Below are 17,500 nucleotides of genomic sequence, written 5' to 3'. Positions count from 1 at the left end.
GAGGCAGGGACTGAGCCTGTGGTCCTCTGTGCATAAGGTAAGGTAAGGTGCTCTGTGTGAATGAGTGTCATGGTGGTAGTGCAATGGTGATAGTGGTCATGGTGATGTGCCTGTGGTCCTCTGTGCATAAGGTAAGGTCCTCTGTGCATAAGGTAAGGTAAGGTGCTCTGTGAAGGTAAGGTAAGGTGCTCTGTGTGAATGAGTGTCATGGTGATGGTGCAAATGAGAAAGTCAAACAGTGCAACAGTTCAAGAATAAAGTCTATATATCTATAAATAACTATATTAAGAAAGGTATAAGTGTGGTCACAGTTCGGCTGTGGCATGGAGGGAGGGGTTGTGCATATGTGCTAATACAGCACGCAAACAGTGAGGCAGAAGACAATGGTAAAGTGGCTAGTGGACAGACAGTTCAAGACATTGGAGGGGGTGAAGAGGCAGACAGACTATGCGGAGAAGTCTATTTCTCCTCTTCCCTTAAGTGATGCATTGAACAGTTCAATGGCCCTGGGGATGAATGACTTCCTCAGCCTGTGTGTGTATTTATACTGTATGTGTGTGTGTGTGTGTGTGTGTGTGTGTGTATTTATACTGTATGTGTGTGTATTTATACTGTATGTGTGTGTGTGTGTGTGTGTTTAGGTTTGGTGGATGAGGCCATATGTGTGTGTATATATACTGTATGTTTGTGTGTGTGTGTGTGTTTAGGTTTGGTGGATGAGGCCATATGTGTGTGTATTTATACTGTATGTGTGTGTGTGTGTGTTTGTGTTTAGGTTTGGTGGATGAGGCCATATGTGTGTGTATTTATACTGTATGTGTGTGTGTATGTGTTTGTGTTTAGGTTTGGTGGATGAGGCCATATGTGTGTGTATTTATACTGTATGTGTGTGTGTGTGTGTTTGTGTTTAGGTTTGGTGGATGAGGCCATATGTGTGTGTATTTATACTGTATGTGTGTGTGTGTGTGTGTGTTTAGGTTTGGTGGATGAGGCCATATGTGTGTGTATTTATACTGTATGTGTGTGTGTTTGTGTTTAGGTTTGGTGGATGAGGCCATATGTGTGTGTATTTATACTGTATATGTGTGTGTGTGTGTGTGTGTGTGTGTGTGTGTGTTTGTGTTTAGGTTTGGTGGATGAGGCCATATGTGTGTGTATTTATACTGTGTGTGTGTGTGTTTGTGTTTAGGTTTGGTGGATGAGGACATATGTGTGTGTATTTATACTGTATGTGTGTGTGTGTGTGTTTGTGTTTAGGTTTGGTGGATGAGGCCATATGTGTGTGTATTTATACTGTATGTGTGTGTGTGTGTGTGTGTTTAGGTTTGGTGGATGAGGCCATATGTGTGTGTATATATACTGTATGTTTGTGTGTGTGTGTGTGTTTAGGTTTGGTGAATGAGGCCATATGTGTGTGTATTTATACTGTATGTGTGTGTGTGTGTGTTTGTGTTTAGGTTTGGTGGATGAGGCCATATGTGTGTGTATTTATACTGTATGTGTGTGTGTGTGTGTGTTTGTGTTTAGGTTTGGTGGATGAGGCCATATGTGTGTGTATTTATACTGTATGTGTGTGTGTTTGTGTTTAGGTTTGGTGGATGAGGCCATATGTGTGTGTATTTATACTGTATGTGTGTGTGTGTGTGTGTGTGTTTAGGTTTGGTGGATGAGGCCATATGTGTGTGTATTTATACTGTATGTGTGTGTGTGTGTGTTTAGGTTTGGTGGATGAGGCCATATGTGTGTGTATTTATACTGTATGTGTGTGTGTGTGTTTGTGTTTAGGTTTGGTGGATGAGGCCATATGTGTGTGTATTTATACTGTATGTGTGTGTGTGTGTGTGTTTAGGTTTGGTGGATGAGGCCATATGTGTGTGTATTTATACTGTATGTGTGTGTGTGTGTGTGTGTGTGTGTGTGTGTTTAGGTTTGGTGGATGAGGCCATATGTGTGTGTATTTATACTGTATGTGTGTGTGTGTGTGTGTGTTTAGGTTTGGTGGATGAGGCCATATGTGTGTGTATTTATACTGTATGTGTGTGTGTGTGTGTGTGTGTGTGTGTGTGTGTGTGTGTGTGTGTGTTTAAGTTTGGTGGATGAGGCCATATGTGTGTGTATTTATACGGTATGTGTGTGTGTGTGTGTGTGTGTGTGTGTTTAGGTTTGGTGGATGAGGCCATATGTGTGTGTATTTATAGTATATGTGTGTGTGTGTGTGTGTTTAGGTTTGGTGGATGAGGCCATATGTGTGTGTATTTATACTGTATGTGTGTGTGTGTGTGTGTGTGTGTGTGTGTGTGTTTAGGTTTGGTGGATGAGGCCATATGTGTGTGTATTTATACTGTGTGTGTGTGTGTGTTTAGGTTTGGTGGATGAGGCCATATGTGTGTGTATTTATACTGTGTGTGTGTGTGTGTGTGTGTGTGTGTGTGTGTGTTTAGGTTTGGTGGATGAGGCCATATGTGTGTGTATTTATACTGTATGTGTGTGTGTGTGTGTGTGTGTGTGTGTGTGTGTGTGTGTGTGTGTGTGTGTTTAGGTTTGTTGGATGAGACCATATGTGTGTGTATTTATACTGTATGTGTGTGTGTTTGTGTTTAGGTTTGGTGGATGAGGCCATATGTGTGTGTATTTATACTGTATGTGTGTGTGTGTGTGTGTTTAGGTTTGGTGGATGAGGCCATATGTGTGTGTATTTATACTGTGTGTGTGTGTGTGTGTGTGTTTAGGTTTGGTGGATGAGGCCATATGTGTATGTATTTATACTGTATGTGTGTGTGTGTGTGTGTGTGTGTGTGTGTGTGTGTTTAGGTTTGGTGGATGAGGCCATATGTGTGTGTATTTATACTGTGTGTGTATGTGTGTGTGTGTGTGTGTGTGTGTTTAGGTTTGGTGGATGAGGCCATATGTGTGTGTATTTATACTGTATGTGTGTGTGTGTGTGTGTGTGTTTAGGTTTGGTGGATGAGGCCATATGTGTGTGTATTTATACTGTATGTGTGTGTGTGTGTGTGTGTGTGTTTAGGTTTGGTGGATGAGGCCATATGTGTGTGTATTTATACTGTGTGTGTGTGTGTGTGTGTGTGTGTATGTGTGTGTGTGTTTAGGTTTGGTGGATGAGGCCATCGACACCAAGTCGCTCCTGGATGCCTCTGAAGAGGCCATTAAGAAGGACATTGATAAATGTCGCGTTGCCATGGCGAACGTGCAGCCTCAGATGCTGGTTGCCGGGGCGACGAGCATTGCACGGCGGGCCAATCGGATCCTGCTGGTGGCCAAGCGAGAAGTGGAGAACTCAGAGGACCCCAAATTCAGGGAGATGGTCAAGGCGGCATCAGACGAGCTCAGCAGGACCATCTCGCCCATGGTGATGGACGCCAAGGCCGTGGCTGGCAACATCCAGGACCCAGGTGAGACTTGGGACAGGTGAGACTTAGAACTGGTCAGACTTGGCACAGGTGAGACACTCAGAACAGGTGAGACAGAACAGGTCAGACACTCAGAACAGGTGAGACACTCAGAACAGGTGACACAAGACGTTTTTCCACCGACAGTGAACCCATTCTTGAACCGGTTCCGTTCAGAATTCTTTGAACCCTGGTGCTATCTAGTGCACCAGCTTAGAACCGAAGCCAGGATGCGTCATCTACAATAGAACCGAAGCCAGGATGCGTCATCTACAATAGTTAATGAAATACATAAACGGGAAAATGACATGAGCAGTTGTCCTGTAAAAACGGCATAACATGAGCTGTTTAAAATGTTAAATGAGCTGTTTAAAATGTTAGTCAATGTCTGCATTATAATGCTAGTTTGTTTCCTTTTCTGTCGGTACGCGGTTCCTTGATCAATTGCGCAGCAATGTATGTATGTGTGTGTGTCCCAGCAAACAATTTTTGGTTCGGGGAACGTTCTGCGGACGTTCATGGAAGGATGTGGGTTTGCTGCTAACGTTCCCTCACGGTCTTTCAGGAAAGTTTTCTTGACAGCACCAGAACGTTCCTTGATGGTTAAATCTTTGGTTCCAGGAATGTTCGCGGAACGTTCTTTGAACCATGTTTAAAACTCTAGCAGAGAAAAATGTGTGTGTGTGTGTGTGTGTGTGTGTGTGTGTGTGTGTGTGTGTGTGTTTATGTGTGTGTGTGTGAGAGAGAGTGTATCTGACCCTCTCTCTGTGCAGGTCTGCAGAAGAACTTCCTGGACTCAGCCTACAGGATCCTGGCAGCCGTGGGGGGAGTGCGTGAGGCCTTCAACCCCCCCGAGCCAGACTTCCCTCCACCACCCCCAGACCTGGACCAACTGCATGTGAGTCTCACACACACACATTAGGTTAGAAAGTTAAATTATTGAACAGAAACTTTATTAGAGCATATCTGAGTGTGTGTGTGTGTGTGTGTGTGTGTGTGTGTGTGCGTGTGTGTGTACGTGTAAAGGCCCGTACACACCAGATACGATACGAAATAACAGTGCGAAAATGTGAAATTCGTGTGCGAAATTTTCGCACTCAAAGTGTACACACCAAGTCCGATGCGATTATTTTAATATTTCGCATTCTGTTTCGCACTCACGTCACGCAGGTTCACACAGCGACTTTCAGTAAGCAGGGAGAACTCATAAAATCATCAAGATTTGAAACAGATTATAGCCTTGATCATTCATGGAACAGGGTTCCCGCGGGGTCTTAAAAAGTCTAAAAAAGTCTAATATTCTGAACTTTAAATTTAAGGCCTTAAAACGCCTTAAAAACAGCCAGATTTTCATCCGAGGTCTTACATTTCATCAAGTCAGGTCTAAAAAGGGTTTTACCCTCGTTCATTTCCAGGAACACCTGCCGCAGAAAGTTATTACAAATGAGCAAAAAAGTATCTAGTCGTAGCCTACAGAGCGGAGCTCTAGAGTCTTTGCTGACCAGTAGAACGCTGCCCTCAGAACGCTGGTTCGGTGTTGTAGTTCTTTCTGGGGGATGTTGGTGTTGGTACGTATGCGGTGGTAAAACTACAAATCCCTTGATAAATGCAATACCTGCCTGCGAAATACGTCTGCGTCTCCTCAGAGTTTGTTAAACTTTGGCTACGTGTGGAAAATGGGAAAGTGTACTTTCAACGAGACATGGCTAGATCACAGCGATTTCCGCTTTTGGTTACAATCGGTAGCCAGCTCCTGGTACGAGGCCCGCTGCAAACTTTGCAAAAAATATAAATAAAAATATTTAATTAGGGAAGACGTCCTCCTCAATGCCTGGTCCCTCCGGTCTCCAGCACAATATCATCGCACCTCCGTTGAACGACCTACTACACCAGTCATTTAATAGTACACTCTTTTAAGTGATGTTTCCTGATTCAGTAATCGCGAAGACGTCCCTCTCTGTTTTGTAATGCAAATAAATATGAGATTAAATCTATTGTATTTGAGGCCAAGTTTTTTTTAGCATATTTTCATTTTGGGCATTTGGCACGTGACACGGATGTTTTTCCTTGAGCATAGGTTACTACAAATGAGCAATGTCAAAATCAATTGGTTTGTAGACGTTGTTGGGTGTGGAAGGTTACTAATGTGATTGCTTTATCAGTAAATTCAATTAATGCTTTTTCAATGACTGAATTCATTGAAATGAAATTATTTTTTCAGAATTTCTTTGATTTTAATATTTTTTTGGTAATGTGTCGTGTAGGTCTTAAATTTTAATCTTTATGGTCTTAAAATGTCTTAAAAAGGTCTTAAATTTGACTTACTGAAACCTGCAAGAACCCTGTGGAAGCGTGCAGGCCTATTGGCTTGAGAGGTGCTGGGGAAATGAAAGCTTACGGCCATCCTTCCCATCCCTTGTCTATTCTACTTGTGCTATTGTGATAATTGTGCAGTCCAACACATAAGTTGGTTGGGCTCATTAGTGCACCCATACACCCACCCCACTACACAACACACACGCAATTCTAATAACGCTAGGTGGGAAGGGACATGATTAACGTTGGCAGTAGTTTAAGGAGGATACGCTTTTATAGAATTAAGCATTCTTCCTTGAGAAAAACTCTGAGTCCGGGTAAATAGACGGACGAGAGGTCAGCAGGGAATGACGAGCTGATTTTGTGCTGAGCTCAACTTTGCGCTCTGCCCCACATTGAGCCCAGCCCCGATCTGCAAGCTGCAGCCAGGGGTGCCCGCATATTGGACTCGAGGTATGCCATTTGGGCGGACTGGTGTAGCCTAACAAGCTGTAGGGTAGGCAAGGCCTCATTTAAAATGTTACATGCCAAAATGCTATACGCCAACACGCTATAAAACAGCCATAGCCTATATCATGTAGGCCTACATCTCACGAAACCATTTCACACGCAGGCTACATCAAAATGTATCTGCTAAGGAGCGGAGGCACAGAGACAGCCTATCAGTCATTAGCTTACCTTTATAAGATCCACAGAAAGTTTTTCAGAGTTCCACATTGGGCTACTTCAGTTATGAAGCATAAAGCAAAGTTAACGCACCAGGAAATGTGAGGCAAAATTACGATAGTGGTAACCCTGGACATAATGCTGTTGTCAGCAGCATAGCCTATCATGACCTATTCTTAAAACTTCCATTTCCATGAATGCATGTTGTATTTTTTCATTGCAAATATGTGCAGTGAGAAGCCCTCTGTCTGTAGTGAGATTTCATTCTTTTTGGTTGAGTGTAAAATGGGACGGTGGTAAGAAGTGGGGAAAGCTGTCTGTAAGGAGTTTGCACTACGTAAGGAGTTCGTCAGGAGTAGCCTACTCTTGAACACCTGAGAGAGTCTACTGTAACCTAAACTCTCTGTAACTTTGGCATATAGGCCTATTAAGGAGACTAGTCATCGTGAGCACTGAGCAGTAGGATCACCCAATCTATCAGCTTTTTTTCTGCTTGTCGTTCTATTGTGACATCAATGGAACCCTGCAAAATCATTATTTGATTGGTCAACAGCTCTTTTTCGCGTGCGAAATTTCGCATGAAATAAGACCGTTGCGAAAATGTTTTTAATCGCAACGAATTTCGTCCTCGGTGTGTACAGACTAATACGAATGCATGTGTTTAATAGGCTGCGTAATTTCGTGCGAATATTTCGTCCGAAAAATCGGACTCGGTGTGTACGGTGTTAAGTCTGAATGATATATGAGTGAGTTTAAAGATGCATGTTTAGCAGTGATAAGGGGAGTTAGGGAAGAGTAGGAGAGAGAGGGATGACAGAGAGAGATGAGAGAGAGAGAAAGGGATGAGAGAGAGGGATGAGAGAAAGGGATGAGAGAGAGGGATGAGAGAAAGGGATGAGAGAGAGAGAGAGGGATGAGAGAGAGGGATGAGAGAGAGGGATGAGAAAGAGAGAGTGATGAGAGAGAGGGATGAGAGGGGGAGAGAGAGGGATGAGAGAGAGGGAGAGAGGGATGAGAGGGAGGGATGAGAGAGAGAGAGAGGGATGAGAGAGAGGGATGAGAGAGAGAGAGGGATGAGAGGGAGAGAGAGGGATGAGAGGGAGAGAGAGGGGGAGGGATGAGAGAGAGAGTATACATTAAGATGCATGAAGTTCTGCATCCTTTCCCTCTACTTTTCCTGTCCTCCTCTCCTCTCATCCTCCACTTTTTTCTTGTCATCCTCCACTCATCTCCACTCTTCTCCTCTTCATCCTCCACTCCTCTCTTCATCCTCCACTCTTTTCTTCATCCTCCATTCTCCTCTCATCCTCCACTCTTCTCCTCTCTTCATCCTTCACTCCTCTCCTCTCTTCATCCTCCACTCTCCTCTCATCCTCCACTACTCTCCTCTCTTCATCCTCCACTCTTCTCTTCTCTTCATCCTCCACTCTTCTCTTCTCTTCATCCTCCAATAACAATGTATTTATAATTATTTATAATAAATAATCATTTATTATAAATATAAATAACAATTTATTTATAATTATTTACAATTAATAAATAATTATGTATGTGGTGCAATAACGACCCTGTTATTGCACCACATAAATAAGATCTGGATAATCCGGGATAATCTAATGTTGACTTCTCCCTCCCTCCCCCAGGTGAATGATGAGCAGGCTCCTCCCCCTAAGCCCCCGCTGCCTGAGGGAGAGGTCCCCCCCCCTCGACCCCCCCCTCCAGAGGAGAAGGACGAAGAGTTCCCAGATCAGAAGGCCGGAGAGGTGGTCAGCGAGCCCATGATGGTGGCGGCCAGGCAGCTCCACGACGAGGCCCGCAAGTGGTCAAGCAAGGTGAGCACACTCCACACCACACGAGGGCGCTGTCCAAACTGCACCGCACACTCCACACCACACGAGGGCGCTGTCCAAACTGCACCGCACACTCCACACCACACGAGGGCGCTGTCCAAACTGCACCGCACACTCCTCACCACACGAGGGCGCTGTCCAAACTGCACCGCACACTCCACACCACACGTGGGCGCTGTCCAGACAGCACCGCACCACACGAGGACGCTGTTCAACACACACTCCACACCACACGAGGGCGCTGTCCAAACAGCAGTGCATATTCACAACCATGGGAGCAGTAGGGGTTAAGTCATTGAGAGACCTCAGACCCATTAGACCAGCCTCAGACGAGTCCAGGAAGTGATGTCAATTCCGGAAATAAGTACATAATTTACTTTACTCTTTATGGAGAATACAGCTGGAAAAAACGTGTTTTCTTTTACAGTTCATGGAAAAAATAGTTACATTAGATAGAAGCTTTTTATTATTATTCGTAATTCACATTTATTTATTAAATAACCGATTGCGACTGACTGTCCTGAGATCTGCCAGAGTCAGCTGGAAGGAGCTTGTGACTCACGCATAGGGAATCACGGAAGATATTGCGCAAAATTTTGGTTTATGGCTATCGTTTAGGTGTCCTTCCTATTCATTAACATGAACATGATGACTGACTAAATAAATGACTATGATGTTTAATAAACCATTGTAGGCATACAAGTTATCATTATATCACATCACATCAATTAAGTGTTTTCTGTAGGCTAGGCTACTGTGTGACATGCTTTACACTAGGCTACAGCATATAAATCAACAATAGGCTATCAACATGTTTGCAGTATCACTGTTGCAGAAATCACATACAAGAAGGCATCCTCTTGATTGTTTGTACATTTTTGCACATTCCAACATAAGGAAGCAGCATGAGGAAACTTGTCGTTTTTCTGCCTTATTTTCTAACTACTTTTACGAGTCTGCAGTATCACTGAGTACAGCTGTTACAAGAGGGTCTGGAGTCCCTTTGTTATGATTCACTTCCTGCGACGCGGTCATTCGTCTCTAAATGACTTAACTCCCTCTTCATGGGAGGGTGCTGTTACAAGAGGGTCTGGCGTCCCTTTGCTATGATTCACTTCCTGCGACGCGGTCATTCGTCTCTAAATGACTTAACTCCCTCTTCATGGGAGGGTGCTGTTCAACATGCACTCCAGATCAGGTCAGCTGTATTACACCTTCAGCACAAACAGATATCAGGAGAGACACAGCTCAACACTGCTCCAGATTGCTGTAGTGTACACTCCAAACCACATAGGGGTGCTGTAACACCTGTAGCACTGCACACTGCACCAAATCACAGGACATTCGTTTACACAATTGCAGCATCTGCAAGTAATCTCTTTGTCAATGGCAATGTTTATGGGCTGCATTGGTATGGGAAGACAGGCGCTTGAATACAGATATTCGTCTTCAGTTCATGTTTAGTATGTTTAGTATGTTTAATTATGCAAATTAGGCATTATCTCATTAATTATGTGTGATTTTGTATATATTTTATACAAAGCCAGGTGCAAAATTATTTTCGCCATATTTTTTGATTAAAATGTTTTGAGAAAACAGCCTTGAATGACAGCCAATGATATTCCGTTCTTAGCCTAGACTCACCTTTGAACTTTTGCAATTGGTTGCTGATACAAAGGAAGTGTCCATATTTGGATTACATAGCATCATGAAAGAAAAACAGAGCTTTCCAACGGTACTACACATGATATGCTTTGGATCACAGTCGCGGCAGTAACGATAGAATGCTAACTTCTGGTGAATTTAGGAGAAATATACAGGTGCAAGTAAACACAATGTAATGAAATAAACACCTAAATGTGTAAATCGGACTTTTGTGTAGTAGTATAAAAGCAAGTATCCACTATACAGCAAGTGTCTTGCCTTAATGTTGTACTCCAATGAAAATTCCCTGGATTTAACTTTCTGACTTATTCTGTCGGTGTGGGTAGTGTGTGGGTAGTGTGTGTGGGTAGTGTGTGTGTTGGGTAGTGTGTGTGGGTAGTGTGTGTGGTGTGTGGGGGTAGTGTGTGTTGGGTAGTGTGTGTGTAGTGTGTGTTGGGTAGTGTGTGTAGTGTGTGTGTTGGGTATTGTGTGTGTAGTGTGTGTTGGGTAGTGTGTGGGTAGTGTGTTTGCGTTTTAGCTCTCTGAACCTTTGCACTGCCATTAACACTCCACTCAGATGCCCCATGCAGTGTGTGGTCAGGAGTGTGTGTGTGTGTCCCATGCAGTGTGTGGTCAGCAGGAGTGTGTGTGTGTGTGTGCCCCATGCAGTGTGTGGTCAGCAGTAGTGTGTGTGTGTGTGTGCCCCATGCAGTGTATGGTCAGCAGGAGTGTGTGTGTATAGTAATATCTAATAGTAATATCAGCTGAGTGGTTGGGCTTGGTGGTATGTGCTGCATGTCTGGTAAACCCACTGTCTGACACACTTGTCTTGGGCGGCCTTGGCACTGGACACTGGTCATCGAGAAGACCTGGGCACATATGTCCATCCGGTACTTCTCCAGAGCATATAGTGGATGCTGTAGGGTGGAGGTGGATGCTGTAGGGTGAAGGCATAGTGGATGCTGTAGGGTGGAGGTAGATTGGATGCTGTAGGGTGGAGGTGGATGCTGAAGGGTGGAGGCATAGTGGATGCTGTAGGGTGGATGCTGTAGAGTGGATGCTGTAGAGTGGATGCTGTAGGGTGGAGGTGGATGCTGTAGGGTGGAGGTATAGTGGATGCTGTAGGGTGGAGGTAGAGTGGATGCTGTAGGGTGGAGGTTGAGTGGATGCTGTAGGGTGGAGGTGGATGCTGTAGGGTGGAGGTAGAGTGGATGCTGTAGGGTGGATGCTGTAGGGTGGATGCTGTAGAGTGGATGCTGTAGGGTGGAGGTATAGTGGATGCTGTAGGGTGGAGGTTGAGTGGATGCTGTAGGGTGGAGGTAGAGTGGATGCTGTCTGTACCAGGGTGGAGGTAGAGTGGATGCTGTAGGGTGGAGGTGGATGCTGTAGGGTGGAGGTGGATGCTGTAGGTTGGAAACATAGTGGATGCTGTAGGGTGGAGGTAGATTGGATGATGTAGGGTGGAGGTAGAGTGGATGCTGTAGCGTAGAGGTGGATGCTGTAGGGTGGAGGTAGAGTGGATGCTGTAGGGTGGAGGTATAGTGGATGCTGTAGGGTGGAGGTGGATGCTGTAGGGTGGAGGTAGAGTGGATGCTGTAGGGTGGAGGTGGATGCTGTAGGGTGGAGGTTGAGTGGATGCTGTAGGGTGGAGGTGGATGCTGTAGGGTGGAGGTTGAGTGGATGCTGTAGGGTGGAGGTAGAGTGGATGCTGTCTATACCAGGGTGGAGGTAGAGTGGATGCTGTAGGGTGGAGGTATAGTGGATGCTGTAGGGTGGATGCTGTAGAGTGGATGCTGTAGGGTGGAGGTATAGTGGATGCTGTAGAGTGGATGCTGTAGGGTGGAGGTAGAGTGGATGCTGTAGAGTGGAGGTAGAGTGGATGCTGTAGGGTGGAGGTGGATGCTGTAGGGTGGAGGTGGATGCTGTAGGGTGGAGGTAGAGTGGATGCTGTAGGGTGGAGGCATAGTGGATGCTGTAGGGTGGAGGTAGAGTGGATGCTGTAGGGTGGAGGTGGATGCTGTAGGGTGGAGGTAGAGTGGATGCTGTAGAGTGGAGGTAGAGTGGATGCTGTAGGGTGGAGGTAGAGTGGATGCTGTAGGGTGGAGGTGGATGCTGTAGGGTGGATGCTGTAGGGTGGAGGCATAGTGGATGCTGTAGGGTGGAGGTGGATGCTGTAGGGTGGATGCTGGCCAGAACACTGTAATAGTATCCCGATAACTCATTACAGTGTTCTAATATTTAAACAGGGATATTAATAACCAGGTTTGTCTGTGTTCATGTAAACACAATATCCTGAATATGATCCAAATTGGGACAAGTCTCATAACCAGGTCACTGAAGTGCATGTAAACCCAATCACTGTTTAGTTAGAGTTCAAACTCTAACATATCCAGGCTGTATTTTTAGTATCCAGTCCCGATTGTACGTGACAAGATATAATTCTGCTATTAATAGTGTTAGCGCTCCTTCACACATAATACTTGTGCCAAATAAGGGGACATCCTGGGACAAGAAGTCCTGAAAAGAAAAAGTTCATGCTTCTTACAAAATTAAGAAGTCAAGTAGGTTGATTAGAGAAAGTGATCATAACGTGTGGCCATCGGAGTTTCTTTTCGGTCTTGTATCTCTGTGGTCTACCTCTTATCTCCGTGGAGACACTGATATGGCCAGTGAAATGGCCTTTATTCTGACCCTGACCTTTCCCACACTTGGCCCAGAGAGGTGAAGATGCAAAGGATCATGGGACAAAATCTGAGCAGGTGCTGCAACTCCTCAGAAGCACTCAAAGTTCTGGTCCCTCCCACAACTATGTGGGCAACTCTGCAGCCAGTGGGGAACCAGCAGGCTTCACTGCTCCATTCTTAGTCCAATAAGAAGCCAGCAGACTTTGGTAGCCACTCCCACTCCTTCTGAAGTGAGAACCCTGATGGAGCAACTTACTAATCAAAGACGAGATAATTAGTAAGAAATGTACATGAATAAAACATGAATGAATAAATGCCTTAAGAGAGAGAGAGTTCACCGGAGCGACAAAGATGTGAAATTTAAGTATTTTTTATTATTTAAGGTGTCAACATAAGGACTAACGTTTCGACGTGTGCCACGTCTTCATCAGAGAGGTGACTCCGTTTAAAAAGAAGTCACGGTTTCTACCCTCTTCCAATCTTAACCCTACAATCATGACTTTAAGTCAGTTAGTAGAACACGACTTGGCTAAGTTGAGCCGATCAACTACTTTTAGAGCTAAGAAGAATATGAACAAACATGAAATAGAAACTCTACGAAATCTGGAGTTAAGACAAGACATCATCATTCGCCCTGCCGATAAGGGGGGCGCTGTTGTTGTAATGAGTTTGGTGAACTATGAGCATATAAAAAAAAAGGAAGATGACAAACAATACAAGCCTTTGCCTTCTAACCTTGTGACATAAAAAGTATGATTGACGTATTTATTGACACATCATTTAAAAGAGGTTGGATAACAGACAAAGAAAAAGCTTTTCTAGTTAAAGACCACCCGTTATGTCCAGTGTTTTATGGTTTGCCAAAGATCCATAAACGCTTAATTGATCCACCTTTACGTCCTATTGTGTCCAGCATAGACAGCCTTACTGAACCCTTGTCTCAGTTCGTTGATTTTTTCCTGAGAAAATATGTACATGATTTGCCATCTTACTTTGGTGACACCAATGATATGTTGAATGCTATCAATAATTTAAAATGTGGAGATCATGATTTTTTTGGTGTCTCTGGATGTGACAAGCCTGTATACTTGCATACCGCACCACATCGGTGTACAAGCCGTGTCTTATTATCTTAAACAATGCCCTGCAGATATTCTACCTCCTTCTGACTTTCTGATAAACTTAGTTAAACTAATACTTTCTAAAAACTTTTTTAAATATTCAGGAAAGTTTTACCTACAACTTCAAGGAACGGCGATGGGCAGCGCATTCGCGCCATCATATGCTTGTTTGGTAATGGGCCTTTGGGAAGACAAGTATATACTTACTAATCTCAATCCTTTCCATTCTAAGATCGCGCTATGGCGTAGATACATCTTTTTAATATGGAAAGGCACAGTGGATGAATTAAATGACTTTTTAATTTATGCCAACTCTAGCACTGACTATTTGTCTTTTACTATGGAGCATGACTCTCACTCGATCGACTTTCTAGACCTAACTATTGTGAAAGATGTTAATAATATACTGCAAACGACAATCTATCGCAAACCGCTGAGCAGAAATACTCTGCTTCAAGCAGATAGCAACCATCCAGCACATTTAATTCATAATATATCAATGGGTCAATTCCTTAGAGTGAGAAGGAATTGTAGCTCCACTGAAGACTTCATGTCCAAAGCGACTCAACTGGCGCAGCGATTATCGCAACGGGGATATGCGAAAGAAAATATTGAGAATGCTTGGGAGAAGGCGCTTAGTGTTGACCGATCCTCCCTGCTAAATAAGAGAATTAAGAGCAAATCAAATCCTAAAATCTGCTTCTCTACCCGCTATTCGCCAATGACGGGGAGAATAAAACACATTGGCATATCCTCCAGAGTGACCCTGCCTTAAAAGACATCTGTGCGGAGCCACCTAGAGTCGTCTTCAAACGTGCCCGCAATATTCGAGACCGTTTGGTCCATTCTGACATGAACATTTCGCCTCCCACGACCTGGCTTTCTAATCCGCTGGGATTCTACAAATGTGGTAATTGTGCCCAGTGTTCTAACTCTACTAAAGATTTTTCGCATCCCCGGACGGGTAAATCTTATCCTATTGGTTCTTTTATCAATTGTAATAGTACACATGTAATTTACTTATTAAAATGTCCATGTGGTTTGGTATACATTGAACAGACAAAACGTCAACTAAAAATTAGAATATCAGAGCACAAAACCGCAATTCGCACTAAAAACACCACTTATGCCGTGGAAAGACATTATATGCAGGCAAATCATGGATCTCCAGCTTCATTAAAATTTTGGGGGATAGAAAAAATCAATACACCCTCTAGAGGCGGAGACATGATCAAAAAACTCTTATGTAGGGAGGCGTTCTGGATATTTACCCTTAATACACTTGAACCTCATGGTTTAAATGAGGAACTAAATTTGTCGTGCTTTCTGTAGGTCTATGTGTGTAGTCTGATATCTTTTGAACATTTTGCACACGTCGAAACGTTAGTCCTTATGTTGACACCTTAAATAATAAAAAATACTTAAATTTCACATCTTTGTCGCTCCGGTGAACTCTCTCTCTCTTACTGGATTCGGTCCTCTCCCGTTGATGCACTAGATGTGACCCGCAGTAGCGCGGAGGTACATTTGTTTTCTACGTGAATAAATGCCTTATTGTTGCTGCTTTATTTAGTCTCATTCCTCTCTGGTCATAATCTTGTTCACACATCCACATCCACCCATTGCATTGTTTCAGGATGTAGTGAAACTAACTAGTGTTTGGCTTAGCTTAGCTTCCTTTGCTCAGCTCATAGCATAGCATAGCTGATGTAGCTTTAGCTTAGTGTGCTAGCGAGAGGAATGCTCAGTGGATGTTTGCAGTGTAGCGGTAGCCATAGATACAGTAGACCTAACAGACCTAACCCCACTAGCATCTGTGTTGACATCCCTCTGGGTTGGTGGAGCTTCAGAGTGGGAGAAACCCAAACTTTACCGACGCTGACAATCCAGCTTCCTCTCCTCTCCTCCTCTCCCTCTCCTCTCCCTCTGTCATCATCCCCCTCTCCCCTCCTCCTCTCTTTCCTTTCCTCCTCTCCCCTTCTTCCTCTCTGTTCTCATCCTCCTCTCTCCTCTCTTCTCCTTTCCTCTCATCTCTCCTCTCTCTCTCCTTCTCCCTCCCCCCCCTCCCCCCATCCCATCTGTCCCCTCTCTCTCCTCTAAAGTAGGTTTACATCCAGTGGCTCACACTAACTCTCTCCTTCTCTCTCCCTGCTCCCTCCCCTCCCCCCCCCTTCCCCCCCCCTTCCCCCTCCCCCCTTGGTCAGCCGGAGGACTCAGGGGAAGGCTTTGATGGGGCGGAGGGTGAGGTTGATGTAGACGAGGAGGACGAGTTCACAGACAACGAGGACGATTATGAGCCCGAGCTGCTGCTCATTCCCACCAATCAGCCAGTTAACCAGCCCATGCTGGCCGCGGCCCAGGCTTTGCACCAGGAAGCTCGCAAGTGGTCCAGTAAGGTACTTCCTGCTTCCGCCGGCCCTGCGGCATTTTGGGGCCCTGGGCGGGGGCCTCTGTGAGGGGACACCGCTGCTGTTACTATGACTACTGCATCCCGAGGGGATCTATTGGTGTTGCTGCTGCTGATGTTATTATTGGTGCTGAGGTTGCCCTTGGTGACTATTGGAATGGCAAGTTTGGCGTGCACTTTTGTTTTTGGATGAACTGATGCTGGCTTCACGAGTGCCTCCTGCTCGGGTATAATATATAAATGTATGTATCTGTGCATATATCTGTGAGAATGACACGCCCAGCCAACACCAACCCTCCAATCAGAGGAGGAGATCACACTCCATCTGCAATCCACTCTGCTGTCAATTACACCGCTTGTCCCGCCCACCCGTGTGAAGCCAAGGATGACAGTTTCCTCGGGGTTTCCATGGCGATGAAGTCATGTCACTTGCCTGCCATTTTGTTTGTTTCTTTGCATCTTGCACCAAATTAACCCACTTACTCCACACATCCCACCATACCCCTCCCCTCCCCCAAAACATGCTAAGTCAACCCACTTACTCCACACATCCCACTTACTCTACACATCCCACTTACTCTACACATCCCACCGATGGGATCGCATCAGTACCCCTCCCCCTCCCCCCTCAAACATGCTAAATCAATTTTCGGTATCATAAGGTTGTGTGGCATAGTCATGTCACACACCGTTTGAAAGCTTGGACTCTCAGGAATCAATATAAGTCAAACATTTATGAAATATAAATGTAGAGTGCTTTACATGGTTAAATTTATCTTAATGTGTCTACTTCTATCGACGGACCCCCCCCCCCCCTTGGTGCTTCCCTACCCTCTAGGCTCTCTATATAATGTGTATATCCTTAGGAATATGTAGACGAAGCATCTTGGATTTTGAAATGTCCACAAGAACCCATAGAAATGGAATGTCCATGTTGTTTCATCCAATATAAGTTGTGCAGAAGTAGTCCATCTTATACACAAATTGAACATAAAATTGCAAAAATAGATATTTTTGTGTAATTATTCCATATTTAGTGTAGTCATTCCATATCAGAACCCCTGACATACAATCCAAATATAAGCATGAAATGTTTCATTTGAGACTTTTATGGACATACCTTTACAAATAATTGTCTAAAATACTCATCAAAGTCAAAGTCAAAGTCAAAGTCAAAGTCAGCTTTATTGTCAATTTCTTCACATGTTCCAGACATACAAAGAGATCGAAATTACGTTTCTCACTATCCCACGGTGAAGACAAGACATATTTTACCAATTTAGGTCCACAGACAAACATAACATTCAAGTAAACAAAAAAGTAAGTAAATAAGTAAATAAGAGGGCACATATAATAATGAAAAAATAAGAGCAGCAAAATGTGGTTGAAATTGTGCATAGACAGT

At 44.3% G+C, this 17,500-nt stretch overlaps 1 protein-coding gene across 5 annotated transcripts in view; it reads left to right on the top strand.

Annotated features, from left to right (window-relative positions):
* Positions 1 to 17,500, top strand: part of vcla (vinculin a) — a 133,103-nt gene that overhangs the window by 109,005 nt on the left and 6,598 nt on the right. For 3 of the 5 annotated variants that reach the window (XR_006023282.1, XM_042065600.1, XM_042065599.1), the window contains 4 exons: positions 3,108 to 3,410; positions 4,181 to 4,305; positions 8,033 to 8,221; positions 15,893 to 16,084. Coding sequence is in view for 4 of the 5 variants with exons in the window: in XM_042065600.1 (XP_041921534.1) it covers positions 3,108 to 3,410; positions 4,181 to 4,305; positions 8,033 to 8,221; positions 15,893 to 16,084 (809 nt within the window). In the remaining variant the exon portion in view is untranslated. The remainder of the gene's footprint in view (positions 1 to 3,107; positions 3,411 to 4,180; positions 4,306 to 8,032; positions 8,222 to 15,892; positions 16,085 to 17,500) is intronic. The other 2 variants (XM_042065602.1, XM_042065601.1) reach the window with 1 other exon arrangement.

The sequence above is a fragment of the Alosa sapidissima genome, chromosome 16 (assembly GCF_018492685.1).
Source record: "Alosa sapidissima isolate fAloSap1 chromosome 16, fAloSap1.pri, whole genome shotgun sequence".
NCBI lineage: Eukaryota > Metazoa > Chordata > Actinopteri > Clupeiformes > Clupeidae > Alosa > Alosa sapidissima.
This window is presented reverse-complemented; position numbering and strand designations above follow the sequence as displayed.